This window comes from Pavona decussata, unplaced genomic scaffold (genome assembly GCF_977016875.1).
Source record: "Pavona decussata unplaced genomic scaffold, jaPavDecu1.1 SCAFFOLD_22, whole genome shotgun sequence".
Taxonomy (NCBI): domain Eukaryota; kingdom Metazoa; phylum Cnidaria; class Anthozoa; order Scleractinia; family Agariciidae; genus Pavona; species Pavona decussata.
Window position 1 is genome coordinate 584,231 of NW_028145445.1, and position 12,583 is coordinate 596,813.

General features: G+C 38.9%; 1 protein-coding gene and 1 long non-coding RNA gene across 4 annotated transcripts in view; both read right to left on the bottom strand.

Annotated features, from left to right (window-relative positions):
* The window catches only part of LOC146486014 (uncharacterized), a 370,416-nt gene that overhangs the window by 260,088 nt on the left and 97,745 nt on the right, over positions 1–12,583 (bottom strand). The gene's annotated exons all lie outside the window — the stretch shown is intronic.
* LOC146486022 (GPI-anchor transamidase component GPAA1-like) lies at positions 1,367–12,516 on the bottom strand. 2 transcript variants are annotated; one of them, XM_085101784.1, is made up of 11 exons: positions 12,493–12,516; positions 11,543–11,667; positions 10,442–10,624; positions 8,460–8,713; positions 7,900–8,001; positions 7,091–7,287; positions 6,232–6,428; positions 5,245–5,572; positions 3,846–4,048; positions 3,298–3,480; positions 1,367–2,650 (listed from the first exon to the last, which is right to left on the bottom strand). In XM_085101784.1, exons 2-11 carry the CDS (start codon positions 11,614–11,616, stop codon positions 2,386–2,388), a joined length of 1,986 nt encoding a protein of 661 aa, XP_084957910.1. In that variant the 5' UTR covers positions 11,617–11,667; positions 12,493–12,516; the 3' UTR covers positions 1,367–2,385. The 2 variants fall into 2 exon arrangements, with proteins under 2 accessions (XP_084957910.1, XP_084957900.1); XM_085101774.1 differs by lacking the exon at positions 12,493–12,516 and adding an exon at positions 12,200–12,307.

The following is a 12,583-nucleotide window of genomic DNA, read 5'->3' on the forward strand; positions in this document are numbered from 1 at the left end:
ATTGTTGCTCTCCACGGACCTTACATTCCTAAAGTACGAATAAAAATAAATATTTTGTATTTGGTTTTGCAAATTTGAGTTTAAGCTTTAAATATGTGAATGGTACTAAACGGCATGCGAGATTTCAAAGAGGGAACGTGGATGTTTACCGCGAATCGCGCACCTAAACAAAAGACGTTTGAACAACTGACACTGTATTTCAGTGTCTCAATTAGTGTTGAACCCAAAACTGTTTTCTAGTATTTAGGCGTGACTCAGAATCTTAAGATAATTACCTACAAAGTCGACATTTTGTCAATCCCAGCCGTAAGCTGCTACTAAAAATAGTTCGCGGGAAAAAATACAGGGAAATGTATGGAAAGTTCAAAACACGACTGGACGCTTTCTGTCACAGCTACATCCCTCCAATTTTGTTCCTAAAATCCTTTTCCTAGTGCCAAAAGTTTCCAATTCATGAATTTTTCAGAAGCGATGTTTTATGAGAATTATTTGACATCGGATTTCCATACAAACACTGTTATTTCAAGCCTGTTTGCCTACCCGTCAAAATGGCGTCGAAAACCGTGATAAGGCCTATTCTAAAATATCTCCCGAATTATACCCTTACACCATTCTCGAAACAGCTTTTGGTAAAATGGTAAAAATTTCAAACGCAAAAATTAAAGGAGTACTTTTGAGGATCGTATTATCTCATGGGTTGATTATTCAATCCGAATTTTGCGCCCGAAAAGCACCTTAGCAAATAGCCAATGCCTAATGGTCAATACTGGGTCTTTAATAGAAGCAACATAAACGGCGTAAACTACGAAACCAAGGGCGAAACTATGGAAAACAAAGAAAGCGTATCTTGAATTGTCGAACTGCCGCTGCCTAAGGGTATAGGAAATCAAATCTGGTGTGAAGTTTATTTTGTAACTTACCTCAGTCCAGAATTGAAGTCAGCGCTCAGATGCATTGTACTAAGGGTTCGAAAGAACTATTACTCAACAGCAATTTTGACTAAAACGGACCATCAAATTACTGAAAATTATTTTATTCAAAATCGTTGATAAGAAACCCCCTCAAAAAGAAACAATCAAACAGAAAAACAAACAAATATAATTATCCTCATAATTATGGCTTGCAGTTATAAAAATCACCCGGTGGATTCATAAAACTACACCGTACATCTTAAACTTGGGAGGACTTTGAGAATCTTCCACCTTAATAGGTACAATTCACAGAAACCCATCGATTGTATAACACAGCGACTGTTTTCAGTTTCGAAACTGAAAATGCAAATCGATCTGAACATATTTAGCGCCCTGCATATCAAAACAGAAGGAAATTAAAAAGCGTACGTCAATATCAACAACGACTGAACGCCTTGTGATCTAAAATTAAAATTTATTACTCTAACAAACACAGTCAGAATGCGAGGCATTTTTAAGATTTTTGAAGTCCGCTTTGCTCTTTCCATTGTTCCCGATTGTTTAAATGGATCGACGGAGTCTTTTCTTCAGAATCGCCTGAACACTTTTCCCCGCAAGAAAGTGCCGGCGTGCTCGTCGAACATTTAGGCGTCAAAATACGCAGCTTGGTACCGTTTAGGGTATTCAAATAAAAAATGGCCACTGTCATGATCATTCCGGTAAGTTTCCCAGAAATAATCGATATCTCCAGAGCCAATTGATACCTTGCGTTACCTTCAGCCAATCCAAGTTACTGCTCCACTCGCTCTGTTCGACTTTTATGTCATTTACCTCTCAAATAGCCTGTCCCAGGCATTACGATTGTGGGGAGCAACGAAAACTGGCGCGCAACCCGAAAATTTTGCGATCGGGAATAAACGAGAAGAGACTGACGAGAGGGAATGAAAGACCTCCCTCAGGCCTCCTCAAAAGCATCGGAATTTTCTTCCGCGCTGCTTCCCACTACAGTCAACCGGCTCCGTTTACTGCGGACACCCTCGGGACCGTGAGTTAGTGTCCATTTAAATAACGAGAGTCCGTAATAGCGAGAGTTTTTTTTCAGTCAAACGTCCGTAATTTATTTTGCCGGGGATTTAGCTGCTGTCCGTATTATCAGGATGCCCGCAAGGCGAGGGTTGACTGTATCTAAAGGCCTGGAACAGGTTACCTCACAAAGGAAAGTTTATCATGCCGGCACTTGTTGTCTGTGTGGGTACTGGGAAGCTTTTCTGCTGCTTGATCTACACTCCGGACGTGACTGATTTAGGCCCCTAGTTTGGTGTGTAAACTGATGAATCCGAGCTACGCCAGCTGACACACTCCGACGAAAGTCCGACCCATCTTCCATGGTTGGTGAAACAGTCTCCGAAAATGAGTTTGTTATCGAGACTATAAAAAATTCTAAAAACGTAAAAGTGAGTTATGTGCTAAGAGCTCAGTACCACGCTAAACACCAAAACATGAGCCAATTTGGCAAAACACCGAGACACGTCATAGCGAAGGACCACGTGCCCAGCATACGGGCCTCTCGGATTGATGACGTCAGGGCTTGGTGGACTGTAGTCAGAGTAGACGAAAGTATAGAAGCGAAATCAGTATCTATCTCTGAAGTGAGCGCATTGTATGCTAGTGACAGGAGAAAGAGAATCATCGGCGGTGAAACCAAGAGTAACAGGAACGCTTGCATGATGCGACGAATTCTGCGAAAGAAGAAAAACAAGATGGTCTGAGGGGCTAAGTGACGAAGATACAGGCAATTGACATTCTATCGTGGGTAAATTACTCAAAAAATGTATGAAATCTCTAAATGACGGTGAAACAAGAGAAAACATGAAAGCAACAGAAATACTAGAATGTCAAAGAGAACTGACGGGCAACCGGTTCAAAGAGTACAACGAATGGCTTGATTTTGTCTGGCGAGCAATAAACAACAATTTAAAGGATAACAAATGCTCTCTACTTTGAGCTTTATTCGCTTGCGAGTTTTCCATCTTGACTTTTAGCCTTAAAGCACGATTTCTGAGTGGCCCTTGTTCGACGCAAGCTACTCTACTTTTAACGATTGACTTGGAAAAATAATTTCAACTGGGAAAGTAATCAAGAGAGCTGAGTCGAGTTTTGATGTTCTTAAAGTAAAGAAAAAAATTAAGCATCGCAAGAACAAAAACGGAAAAGGAAATAAAAATAGGACCTCGAGTCTCTAACACTACGGGTGCGCTTGCGCTGTGCCTCACTAGTTTGTTGATATTTTAATTGCGCGCGCTTATTTCAATTGGTTCTTCGTTATTAGAGAGACTGGAACCTCAAAGCAGGATAAGCAGGAATAACCAGTAATCAGCCAACTCACCTGCTACAGGAAGGAGCCACAAACAAGTATACAGGAACTTGGAACATGGCCACAAAGAAGGCGAGAGAGAAGTTCATGGCTGCCATGGCACCCAAAAGAACTGAGAACAGAATAAGCGCTCCACACTTCAGCATGGAGTGGCTCCTCTGTATCACGTGATCAGCGAGAGAAGTACGCGACGGCCTGGGTTGGAAAAAACAGAAGACTGTCATATTTCTGCCGCGTGAACTGTTACTGAAGGCTCGGAAAAACTGGCAAAAATCGCAGCAAATTTTTACCCGCCAATATCAACCTGCATGTTCTCCTCATTGACTTCTATACATTTATTACGGTGCTTTTGGGAGAATTTGTTTAAACAACAAGACTTTTGTATCTTCTTAATGACGGTGCCTTCTGATACAGAAGCATTTTTGCACAGTTTATGACTATACGGGAAAAGCAGATCTTGGGAAAGTCTGTGGGAATCAAAAAAGAAAAATGGGGGTAAACACGTATTTTTTAAAAGAGGGAATGTGTTGTAGTATAGACTTTATACTCAAGCATGTCACCTTTTACTTAAAGGAAGCAGCATCAGCGCAATGAAAGAGCCAACCACGCCGGCATATGCAGACTGCAGAGGGTCCACTCCAGTGACTTCTCCCAACTTAAAACCAACATCCGGGGAATAGAATACCAACACGCCTGCCACGTGGGTTGCCATGACAACAGGGACAACGCTTCCAATGTTGGGTGGATAACGTAACAACGCGACCTGCAAAGATAAGAATGAAAAACTAGAGGGGTGAACTTGTACTTGCAGTCAAATTCAGGGTATGAGGAAGTAGCTGCTTAATGGAAGTTGTCCGCTTAATAAATGGCAATAAATTAGAAATTATTCAAGCATAACTCAGACATGTGCTTGGATTTTCTTTGCGAACGCAAACACTACAGAAACTTTTTGTCTAGAGTTAGCTAACGTTCAAATTAATTTAGATGACATCAGTACCTATCAGTGATTGCAATAAATGCGCATGTGCAGTGTAGCTTCCATACACTGACAAGGTAAAGGTAAAGGTTAAGTCGCACAAGAGCCTAAGTGGCCCACACGGCCGGAGCTTAGCTCGGTTTTTGTAGCACGAAGCAACTAGGAGTATTGCTACTCCCCCCTGGATGGGATGCTAGTCCATCGCAGGGTTACCCCAAGCAGTATGTCACCGGTACCCATTTATACACCTGGGTGGAGAGAGACAATGTGGAGCAAAGTTTCTTGTCTAAGGAAACAACACAGCAATGAAGAGACCAACCTGGCCTCGAACCAACGACCCTCAGATCCTCCGACCGTCCAATCGAAAGTAAGAAGCGCTAACCACTACACCACCGCGCCTCCACAATCCATACGCTGACAAACTCAACTAAAATGCACTCTCAGATATGTGGGAGGCTCCCGACAGCCATTCCTTGCATGGGCATCGGCGGAGAAAATGGCTGAGTTTTGTATATGAACAACCGAAAAAACATATGTGTCCTCAAACATGTTCAAATGAAATCTCTGAGAAATAAGAAATTTAAATTCGCTACAATCCTCCTCTAGGATACTTTCTTTTTCTGGCTTTAATACCTTTACTTTAGAAAATCAATGTTTAAGTATAACTTGTAACGTTGTATTATCAAGCTTCATAATATTCCTTTTGCATTATCAGTACTTTTATTGTAGTTTAGACGTAAGCTTTTGCGAGAGTTCTTTCTAAATAAGATGGACAGTGGAAAAGCGATTATTTGATCCCTCGATTTTCCAAAACTCCCAAATGTTTGAAACCAATAGTTGCTTCTCTTGGATTTGCTTCGGTCAGATTTTTACCTCCGATTTTTGGAACTCCCAATTTTTCGAACTAAATTCAGTTTCCCTAGGAGGTTCGAAAAAATCAGTATTCCTCTGTATATAATTATTTTAATTAGCAGAAAACAAACCTTATCCTCTAAATCAATACTCTGTGTTTGACTGGGACCATTTCTTTCTTCACTGCTCTCTTCCTTGATCTCTTTCTTCTCATCCCCTTCCTCTGTTGTCGAGGCCTCCTGTGGATTCTCGACCTTTGCCTCATGTTCTGGCCCAGTCCCAGCTAATGCCCACAGTACAATGGCCATAATTACAGGGCCCAGCAGCAGACAGCCAAACGGAGGCATGTACAGTCCGATAGAAACGTATCTGTGAGACTCTGGGAGGAGGTAGAAGAAAAACGATTGGTGGAACTGCTCCAGGAGATTGTTCAAGCTCCGAAAAATGCCTTCAACAACCCTGTGTGAAAAATAACAAAAACAACAGATTTCAGATTTTTTTATTATGCACTATTTCAAGAGTTACTACTAAGGGAAATTACAATACATCACAAAAGTAACATAAAGACAACATTAAATTACATAAATATGAAAAGTAAAATGTGCGCAGTGACCAAAGGAGCTTAGGCTTTCGAGTAGGCTTTCAATACAAAAAACCTCTTGACAATACTAATAATTATTATAGATGTGAGCAAAGTGTACAGGCACCATGTTACAGGCTGTATGATGCACTAGGTCATCAACACAAGGTTTGTAACCTACCCATCCATAGTCAGCTTCTCTCAACAAACTGTCAAGTTTACAGCAATAAAATGCGGTCAATTTTGCAAAAGTGGTGCGCTACCTTCCAACACCATAACATTGACAATATTATATTGACTTCGTCATAGTTTCATCGATATATACTGGCCTGAAAAAGAACCCAATCCAAGCAGCCATGAATTGTTTTGGCCCAAAAACCTACTTATCTTAATCCACCTCATTAACACAAGAATAAAACTTTTTATAGCCCGTTGGTAGTACATCACATTAGAAGGTACGTGTATGTACTTCTACAAGTGGCTTTAGGGATGGAAGACAGTAGCTACATCAAAAGTACAGTATTTCAACAATACATACTTTCCTGTTTCCAAAAATCCACGTCCATGACCCCAAGCTTCTCCTCGACTCCTCACTGTAAGAGCTTCAATGCGATATCTGTGAAATAAGCCATGATTGCCAGAAGGCCTCCCTGAGGCTTGATGAAACATCATCATCACCATGGTAACTAGGGAGGACACAGAGTTTCCCCAGGCTCCTAAGTTTTCATGGTATCCCTGACAACAACATATGGTTACATTAATAATAATGCTTATAATGAGAAATTTACTGGCATTCTTTATAGAAAAGTCATCTGCCAATATATTTGGGAATTCTGATCATCATCATCATTATTACTTTAACATATGAAAATGCCTTGTATGCAGTCAACTCTCTTTACCGCGGACACCCTCACGACGACAAGTAAGTGTCCTTAACAGCGAGAGTCCATTATAGGGGGAATTTATTTGAGTCAATTATACATAGTTTATTCACATTTCCAACATTTCCAAATTATATTTTTATATTATTGTATATTTAGAAATTTTACATAAAGATATTTAGTCACATTTTACACTAAATATATTCCCTAGGTAAGGAAATGCCTAGCAACTAGATAACCGAAAGGTTTTTGAGCTAGTTTTGCAGGGGATTTAGTTACAGTCCGTATTATTGGGGAGTCCATATTAGTGAGGTATCCGCAAGGTGAGAGTTGACTGTATGCGAGTTTTTGTTTTTGTTTATTTTTTCAGGTGAGACCTGTGCATGTCGAAAGTCATGTTACACAGCGTTAGACTGTGAAATGTTTATTGATTTGACTTATGTACTAATAGCAATTTATGCCAGGTACTTTGCATGACACAATTTTCACTTGATGTAATTGTAATCTATTTAATACCTCTGTATGTAAAGCTGCTGGAATCCGCTCCTTACGGCACAACCTAAACACAGTATTGACTAGATCAAGATTGGGAAGCTGACCATTTATTCCTTCAATGGCAATCTGGAAGCCGCTCACTTTTTCATTAGCAAACTCTAAGTTCAGTGCTGCTTGGATAGAGCCGGAATGCCCCTCAAGGGGAGCTGAGGAGATGTCTGTGAAAGATAAAAGATGTCATCTAATTAACTCTCAAGAATACAGATTGCCAGAATTAGAGTAAATTATCAGCAGAATTTCTAAGATTTAACTTTGAAAAAAAAATCAACAGCATGAAAGAAAACTGATGCGCAGTAGCTTTGAAATGGATAAATAAATAAATAAATAAATCACTTTATTTAAGTGCTCAGGTATTTAGCTGGGGACACTTTTCAGATCGAATATTTATTGAAATTTAGAAGTGTTGCTTGTTGATAAGAGGGAAAAGCGAAGTACCAGGGGGAAAACCTCTCTGAGCAAGGATGAGAATCAACAACAATCTCAACCCACTTGTGACGCCAAGTCCATGAATCAAACCCGGGCCACTTTGGTGAGAGGCAAGCACTCTCACAACTGCACCATCCCTGCTCCCCCATCATAAGGCTTTAGGGCTTTATCCACAGATTCAGAAGTTAGAACCACATTATACAGAATAATAACCGTCAACATGATTGCTGAATAGCTTTCATTTTTAATTAATGGTCATGTTTCAGATTTATCCAGAGACTAAATCTGCCTTGTCCTGCTAAATGCTGTCTATTGAATCCGAGGAGACAACATGCCATACTTACAAGCATTAGGGAGACCATGATATGCATCAAGCCAGGCTTGCATTCCAAGTTCACCTCTATCTGTCACAAGAAATATGATATCCTTGGACCAGTAACTTTTTCCTGCAGAAGATGGTTTTAATGAGGTTTGGAGTCAGAGCAGTTTAAACTGATGGAAAAATAATGCCCTTATAATATTAAGTGGATAAATGTTAACAGAAGTGCAATGAAAAAACATTGAATGAAATTAAATTTGGAAAACTTGGTGTAAAAGTTGTAAAATGCTCAATTTTGGATCTTGGTGTTAAATTGGCTTAATTTACAAGCTACAAGGAAATACTGCTAAATTTCACTTGAGCTTCCACACACTCAAACACATCTGTACCCCCACACATACTTAAAGTATTTAGTCACTATAAGAGACTGAAAATGCAGTGTTTGACAAGATCTACTGCAATTCAACTAATAGATCACAAAGGTCACTGTTAAGAATCTTATGATTCATTTAGTCTGCAAAAACAAGACAGATGTCAGAATCACTCAAAATAGTATATCTCTTCCCCCAGTTTGGACTGGCTTACTTCGACAGTGGTCAGCAAATGAGAGCATCAGTGCCAAAGCTCCTTTGTTGTTGCCTTGATTGTAAGGAACACTAATCACTACAGCTTCAGTGCTTGCTATTCTGGGAGCTCTTAGGATCCCATAGATGTTCATTCCTGTTAACGTTTGAGGCTCAGAGATACCAGGGAACGGTATGTGAACGGTAAAGTTTTGGTGGTAAGTGTGAAGGCCAGTGTTCTCCATTGCGTTGATAATCAGCTGTGATGCAGTGTTGCTGAAAAGCAAATGCAAAATTAAAACATTCCCTTTTGGTGACTGACTTTTCTGCAGCAAAAAAAAATATTAAAAAATATTTTAAAAAAATTAATTAATTAATTAATTTAAAACATTATTAATTAATTAATGATTAACCCTATCCTAGAATACACTAGTCACTGATACACAGTTAGAGTAATCATCTCTGCAATGTGTATCACTGTGTGGAGTGGTCATGGTATGCCCCATAAAATTAATGTACTTACTTTAGGGAGCAGGGATGGCGCAGTAGGGAGAGCACTCACCTACCACCAATTTGGCTTGGGTTCAATTCCCTTGGCGACCAAACTTTTTGTCATATGTGGGTCGAGTTTGTTGTCGGTTCTTGTCCTTGCTCTGAGAGGTTTTTCTCTGGGTACTCCGGTTTTCCCCTCTCCCAAAAACCAACATTAAACTCCAATTTGATCTGGAGAGTGTCCCCTATTAGTGCTCTGCACTAAATAAAGTGATTTATTCTTACTATAATGACAGGTTAAGCCTTGGAACCAGTCTCTATAATGTAAATTAAGTGTCACATACTTTGAAGAACCTATCAACATGAAAAACGAAACAGTAACTCACTTACATGTAATTTGCTCAAGATGCGCTGTACCTACGGTTGTGACAAGATTCATTGACTGACTGACCGACTTAAATTGTAAACTAACTGAGTTAAACAATAAATTAATCTCGGTCAATTTACAATTAAAGTCAGTCAATTGCTGATCCATTGATTGGTTGACTGAGTGAGCGACACACTGCTATTAAAAGCTAGGTGCTCTATAAATTTAGTCATAATTTTTGTCATATATTTCGCCATTTAAGCTATACACGTGACAAAATTATTGATTGACTGACTCACTGACTTTATACAATCTATATAAACTATTACACTGAGATAAGCAATAATTATAAATTAAATAAATCTCACTGACAGTTAGTTTTTAGTGGAGGTCATTGAGTGACTGACAAACTGCTATTAAGCTAGCCTACACGTAGATGTATCTATTACTATTGGCCATCATTATCGTAACCCATTTCTCCTTCAAAGGAGACTTGTGGTGCATGTTTGTGGTCCCCATTCTCCATGCTGTTCTATCAGCTGCCAAAGTCACTATTTCTGCCCAGGTTTTCAGACCTAGCAATTTCAACTTGTTTGCCATTTTCCTCCATCACTCACAGAGACAACCCAAGTTTTCCTTGTTTGCAAATTATCACCATGATCTACCCATCTATTCATATATTGAAATTACATGAATATTTATATGAAACATATTTTTGAACTGTCGGTGAAAGATTAAATAGCTGAAAGACCCTCATAGTTATTTATGCAACCTAAGAAGTTGCAAAAAAAAAAGCCTGAAAAAATTCGGGCTTTAACGAGATTCAAATCCATCATCTCTGCAATCCCTCGCTGCACTGGCATCACAAACTGAGGTCATGGGTTTAAATCATGTTCAAACTTGCATTTTTTCATGCAACTGCTTAAGTTGCATAAATATCTGCAAGGGTCTTTCTTCCATTTCATATACATAATTATATTACAGAACCGAATGAGATGTTGTCAAAGAAGGAGAGGGAAAATAGACAGTATGGTACCAGACCCTCTCCCACTGCTTACCCCAATGCAACATCTTAATGTTTGCGTAATGGAAATATTTACATGTAATGGACATAATTTTATTTGTAGTCTGGACAAATTGCAAACCTCAGATCTCCTTCAGGTACTGTTGAGAATTTCCCAAATAATTCAGAGGCAAGTCTGTGATTCTTGAATTCTGCCTCAACCAGACCAGGTAGCAAAGCATTTTCAGAAAAATATACTCGGCCATTGAAGGTTCGATCAGACAGAGCACATAGCCAAATTATACCAGCAATGTAACTGAGTACACTGTAAAACAACACAGAAAAAAAACATTTAAGTAAAAAGAAGCTGTAGAAAAACATTCAACTGTACATGTTGCAGTCTTGGTGGTTTAAGCAATTCTTTTGAGTCTAAACTCTACTGAGCCATTCCTAAACAAATGGATAAACAGTAACATATTTCAATTCAATATTGGAATGATTAGCAATAGATGTTTTGAGGAACGCAGATGTCCTCATTGTCAAATGTAGATATGCAAGGTTTGAAGGTGATATATATAATAATATGTAAGTATTGAGTTGTGAAAATGTTGAAAAGACATAAAGAACACAATAAAAAACAAATTAATGGGTGTGACAGTGCAAATATTACAGCTTTACGAGAATGCTCATTGCTAAACCAAAGGTTCAAGATGGTGTTGGCTTAAGTGTCCGCTTTTGGTGTTTTATTTTAAACTGTTGACAGAAATCTTCAGTTATAGACCATATGCAAAAATGGTAGAGATTTTAACATTCTTTTATTTGCATTCAAATTAGCCCCACTAACCTTGTTCTTGAGTTCAAAAATGAAAAGGATATTTCACCTAGAATGAGGCTAGTGAGGCTAATGTGAATGGAGGCAAAAGAATATTAAAATGTCCTAAAGCCATTTTTGCATAGGGTCTGTTAAACATTCTCTTGTACATTAACTACTGCTGGAAAAAGGACCTTCTAGTATTGAACAGTGGACACCTGGAACAATCTGGACTGAAACCTTTAAACTTTGGAAACTATTTCCTCTTTTAAATTCAATCTTAGATCTACTTTCTAACCAGGGACTTTTTTCACTAATTATCCTGGAATTTTTTGTATTTTTTGAATTGTAATTTTATTAAGTGTAATTAATTTTAGCACTGTCACTGAAAAGCCTTGCAAGGGGAGTGTCAATTAGAGTAATTGTAATTACCATAATTTCGAGTAATGAGCCACTAAAATATCCAACACTTTCTTGCGCCCATGAACATCTGACAGGAGACCCATTCCTTATTATGATTTAAGAGAACACCAAAAACTTCAACTATTGAGGTCAATCTGCAAACAAAAATTAATAAAACAATGGTTTGCATGGGTATGACCGCTTAAATTCTAATCGGTGTACCACCTTTCTATCGATGTTGTCACCTCTCTGCAAAATGCAGATACATGTAACCAAAATTGAAGTAAAGCAAAAGTCCCAGCACTCACATATGTCCAGGGCTGTCACTAAGCTTTTAAGAAACATTCTGGCTCCAGAACGAAACAAAATGGTCATAAATTAATTAATTAAAAGAAATTAAGGACGCGTTCGACTGACCGTAGTATATTCCGGAATGAGAACAACGGAATAGCCTCCTCTAGACTCAGTCTAGATTTCTCTGTTTTAGGAAAATCTTGAAGGCTTACTTGCAAACTCTTGCATAGTTACACACGACTGTGCATTCAGGTAACGTATAACTCCAAAAAAACTCTTTTGAGGGATTTTCAGCGATCATTGCATGTATTCTTATTGCCGAATGCCATAACTGAACGCCATTTCAGTCTCCTATGATATGGTTGTTACATACAATGTACATGATTCTCTTACTTATCAGTAATCCGTTCTCCGTAGTTCAGCTGATCATAGTCACTTGCTACTAAGCTGTCGACGTCAATGCAGTGGGATACTGAATTCAACTAGCCTGTGAACAGGCTCCGAAGTGGGGGTATAGGGATAAGACCAGAATCGAGCTTTTCTTTTTGCCCGTATACCCCATTCTCGTCCCCAGAGCCTCCTGTCCTTCTTAGACACAGGCTAGAATTCAACTTTTACCCTATATGAAGTTCAACAACTCAACAACATGAACAAAGTACGTAAGCGTGGTAAATTTACATTCTAACCTTGATGGTCCGCCATCTTGATTGCTGACAGTTCTTATTTCCAGGTTCTTTATGAGCGTTCCCGGAAAAGGCAATCGCCAGGTTACACATT

Coding starts and splice junctions, on each gene's coding strand:
- LOC146486022 (XM_085101784.1), bottom strand. CDS start 11,616: ATGGGTCTCCTGTCAGATGTTCATGGGCGCAAGAAAGTGTTGGATATT. Junction 8,002..8,459: donor ATTTGCTGACCACTGTCGAA/GTAAGCCAGTCC, acceptor CATCTTCTGCAG/GAAAAAGTTACTGGTCCAAG. Junction 6,429..7,090: donor CAGCAGCTTTACATACAGAG/GTATTAAATAGA, acceptor TGTTGTTGTCAG/GGATACCATGAAAACTTAGG.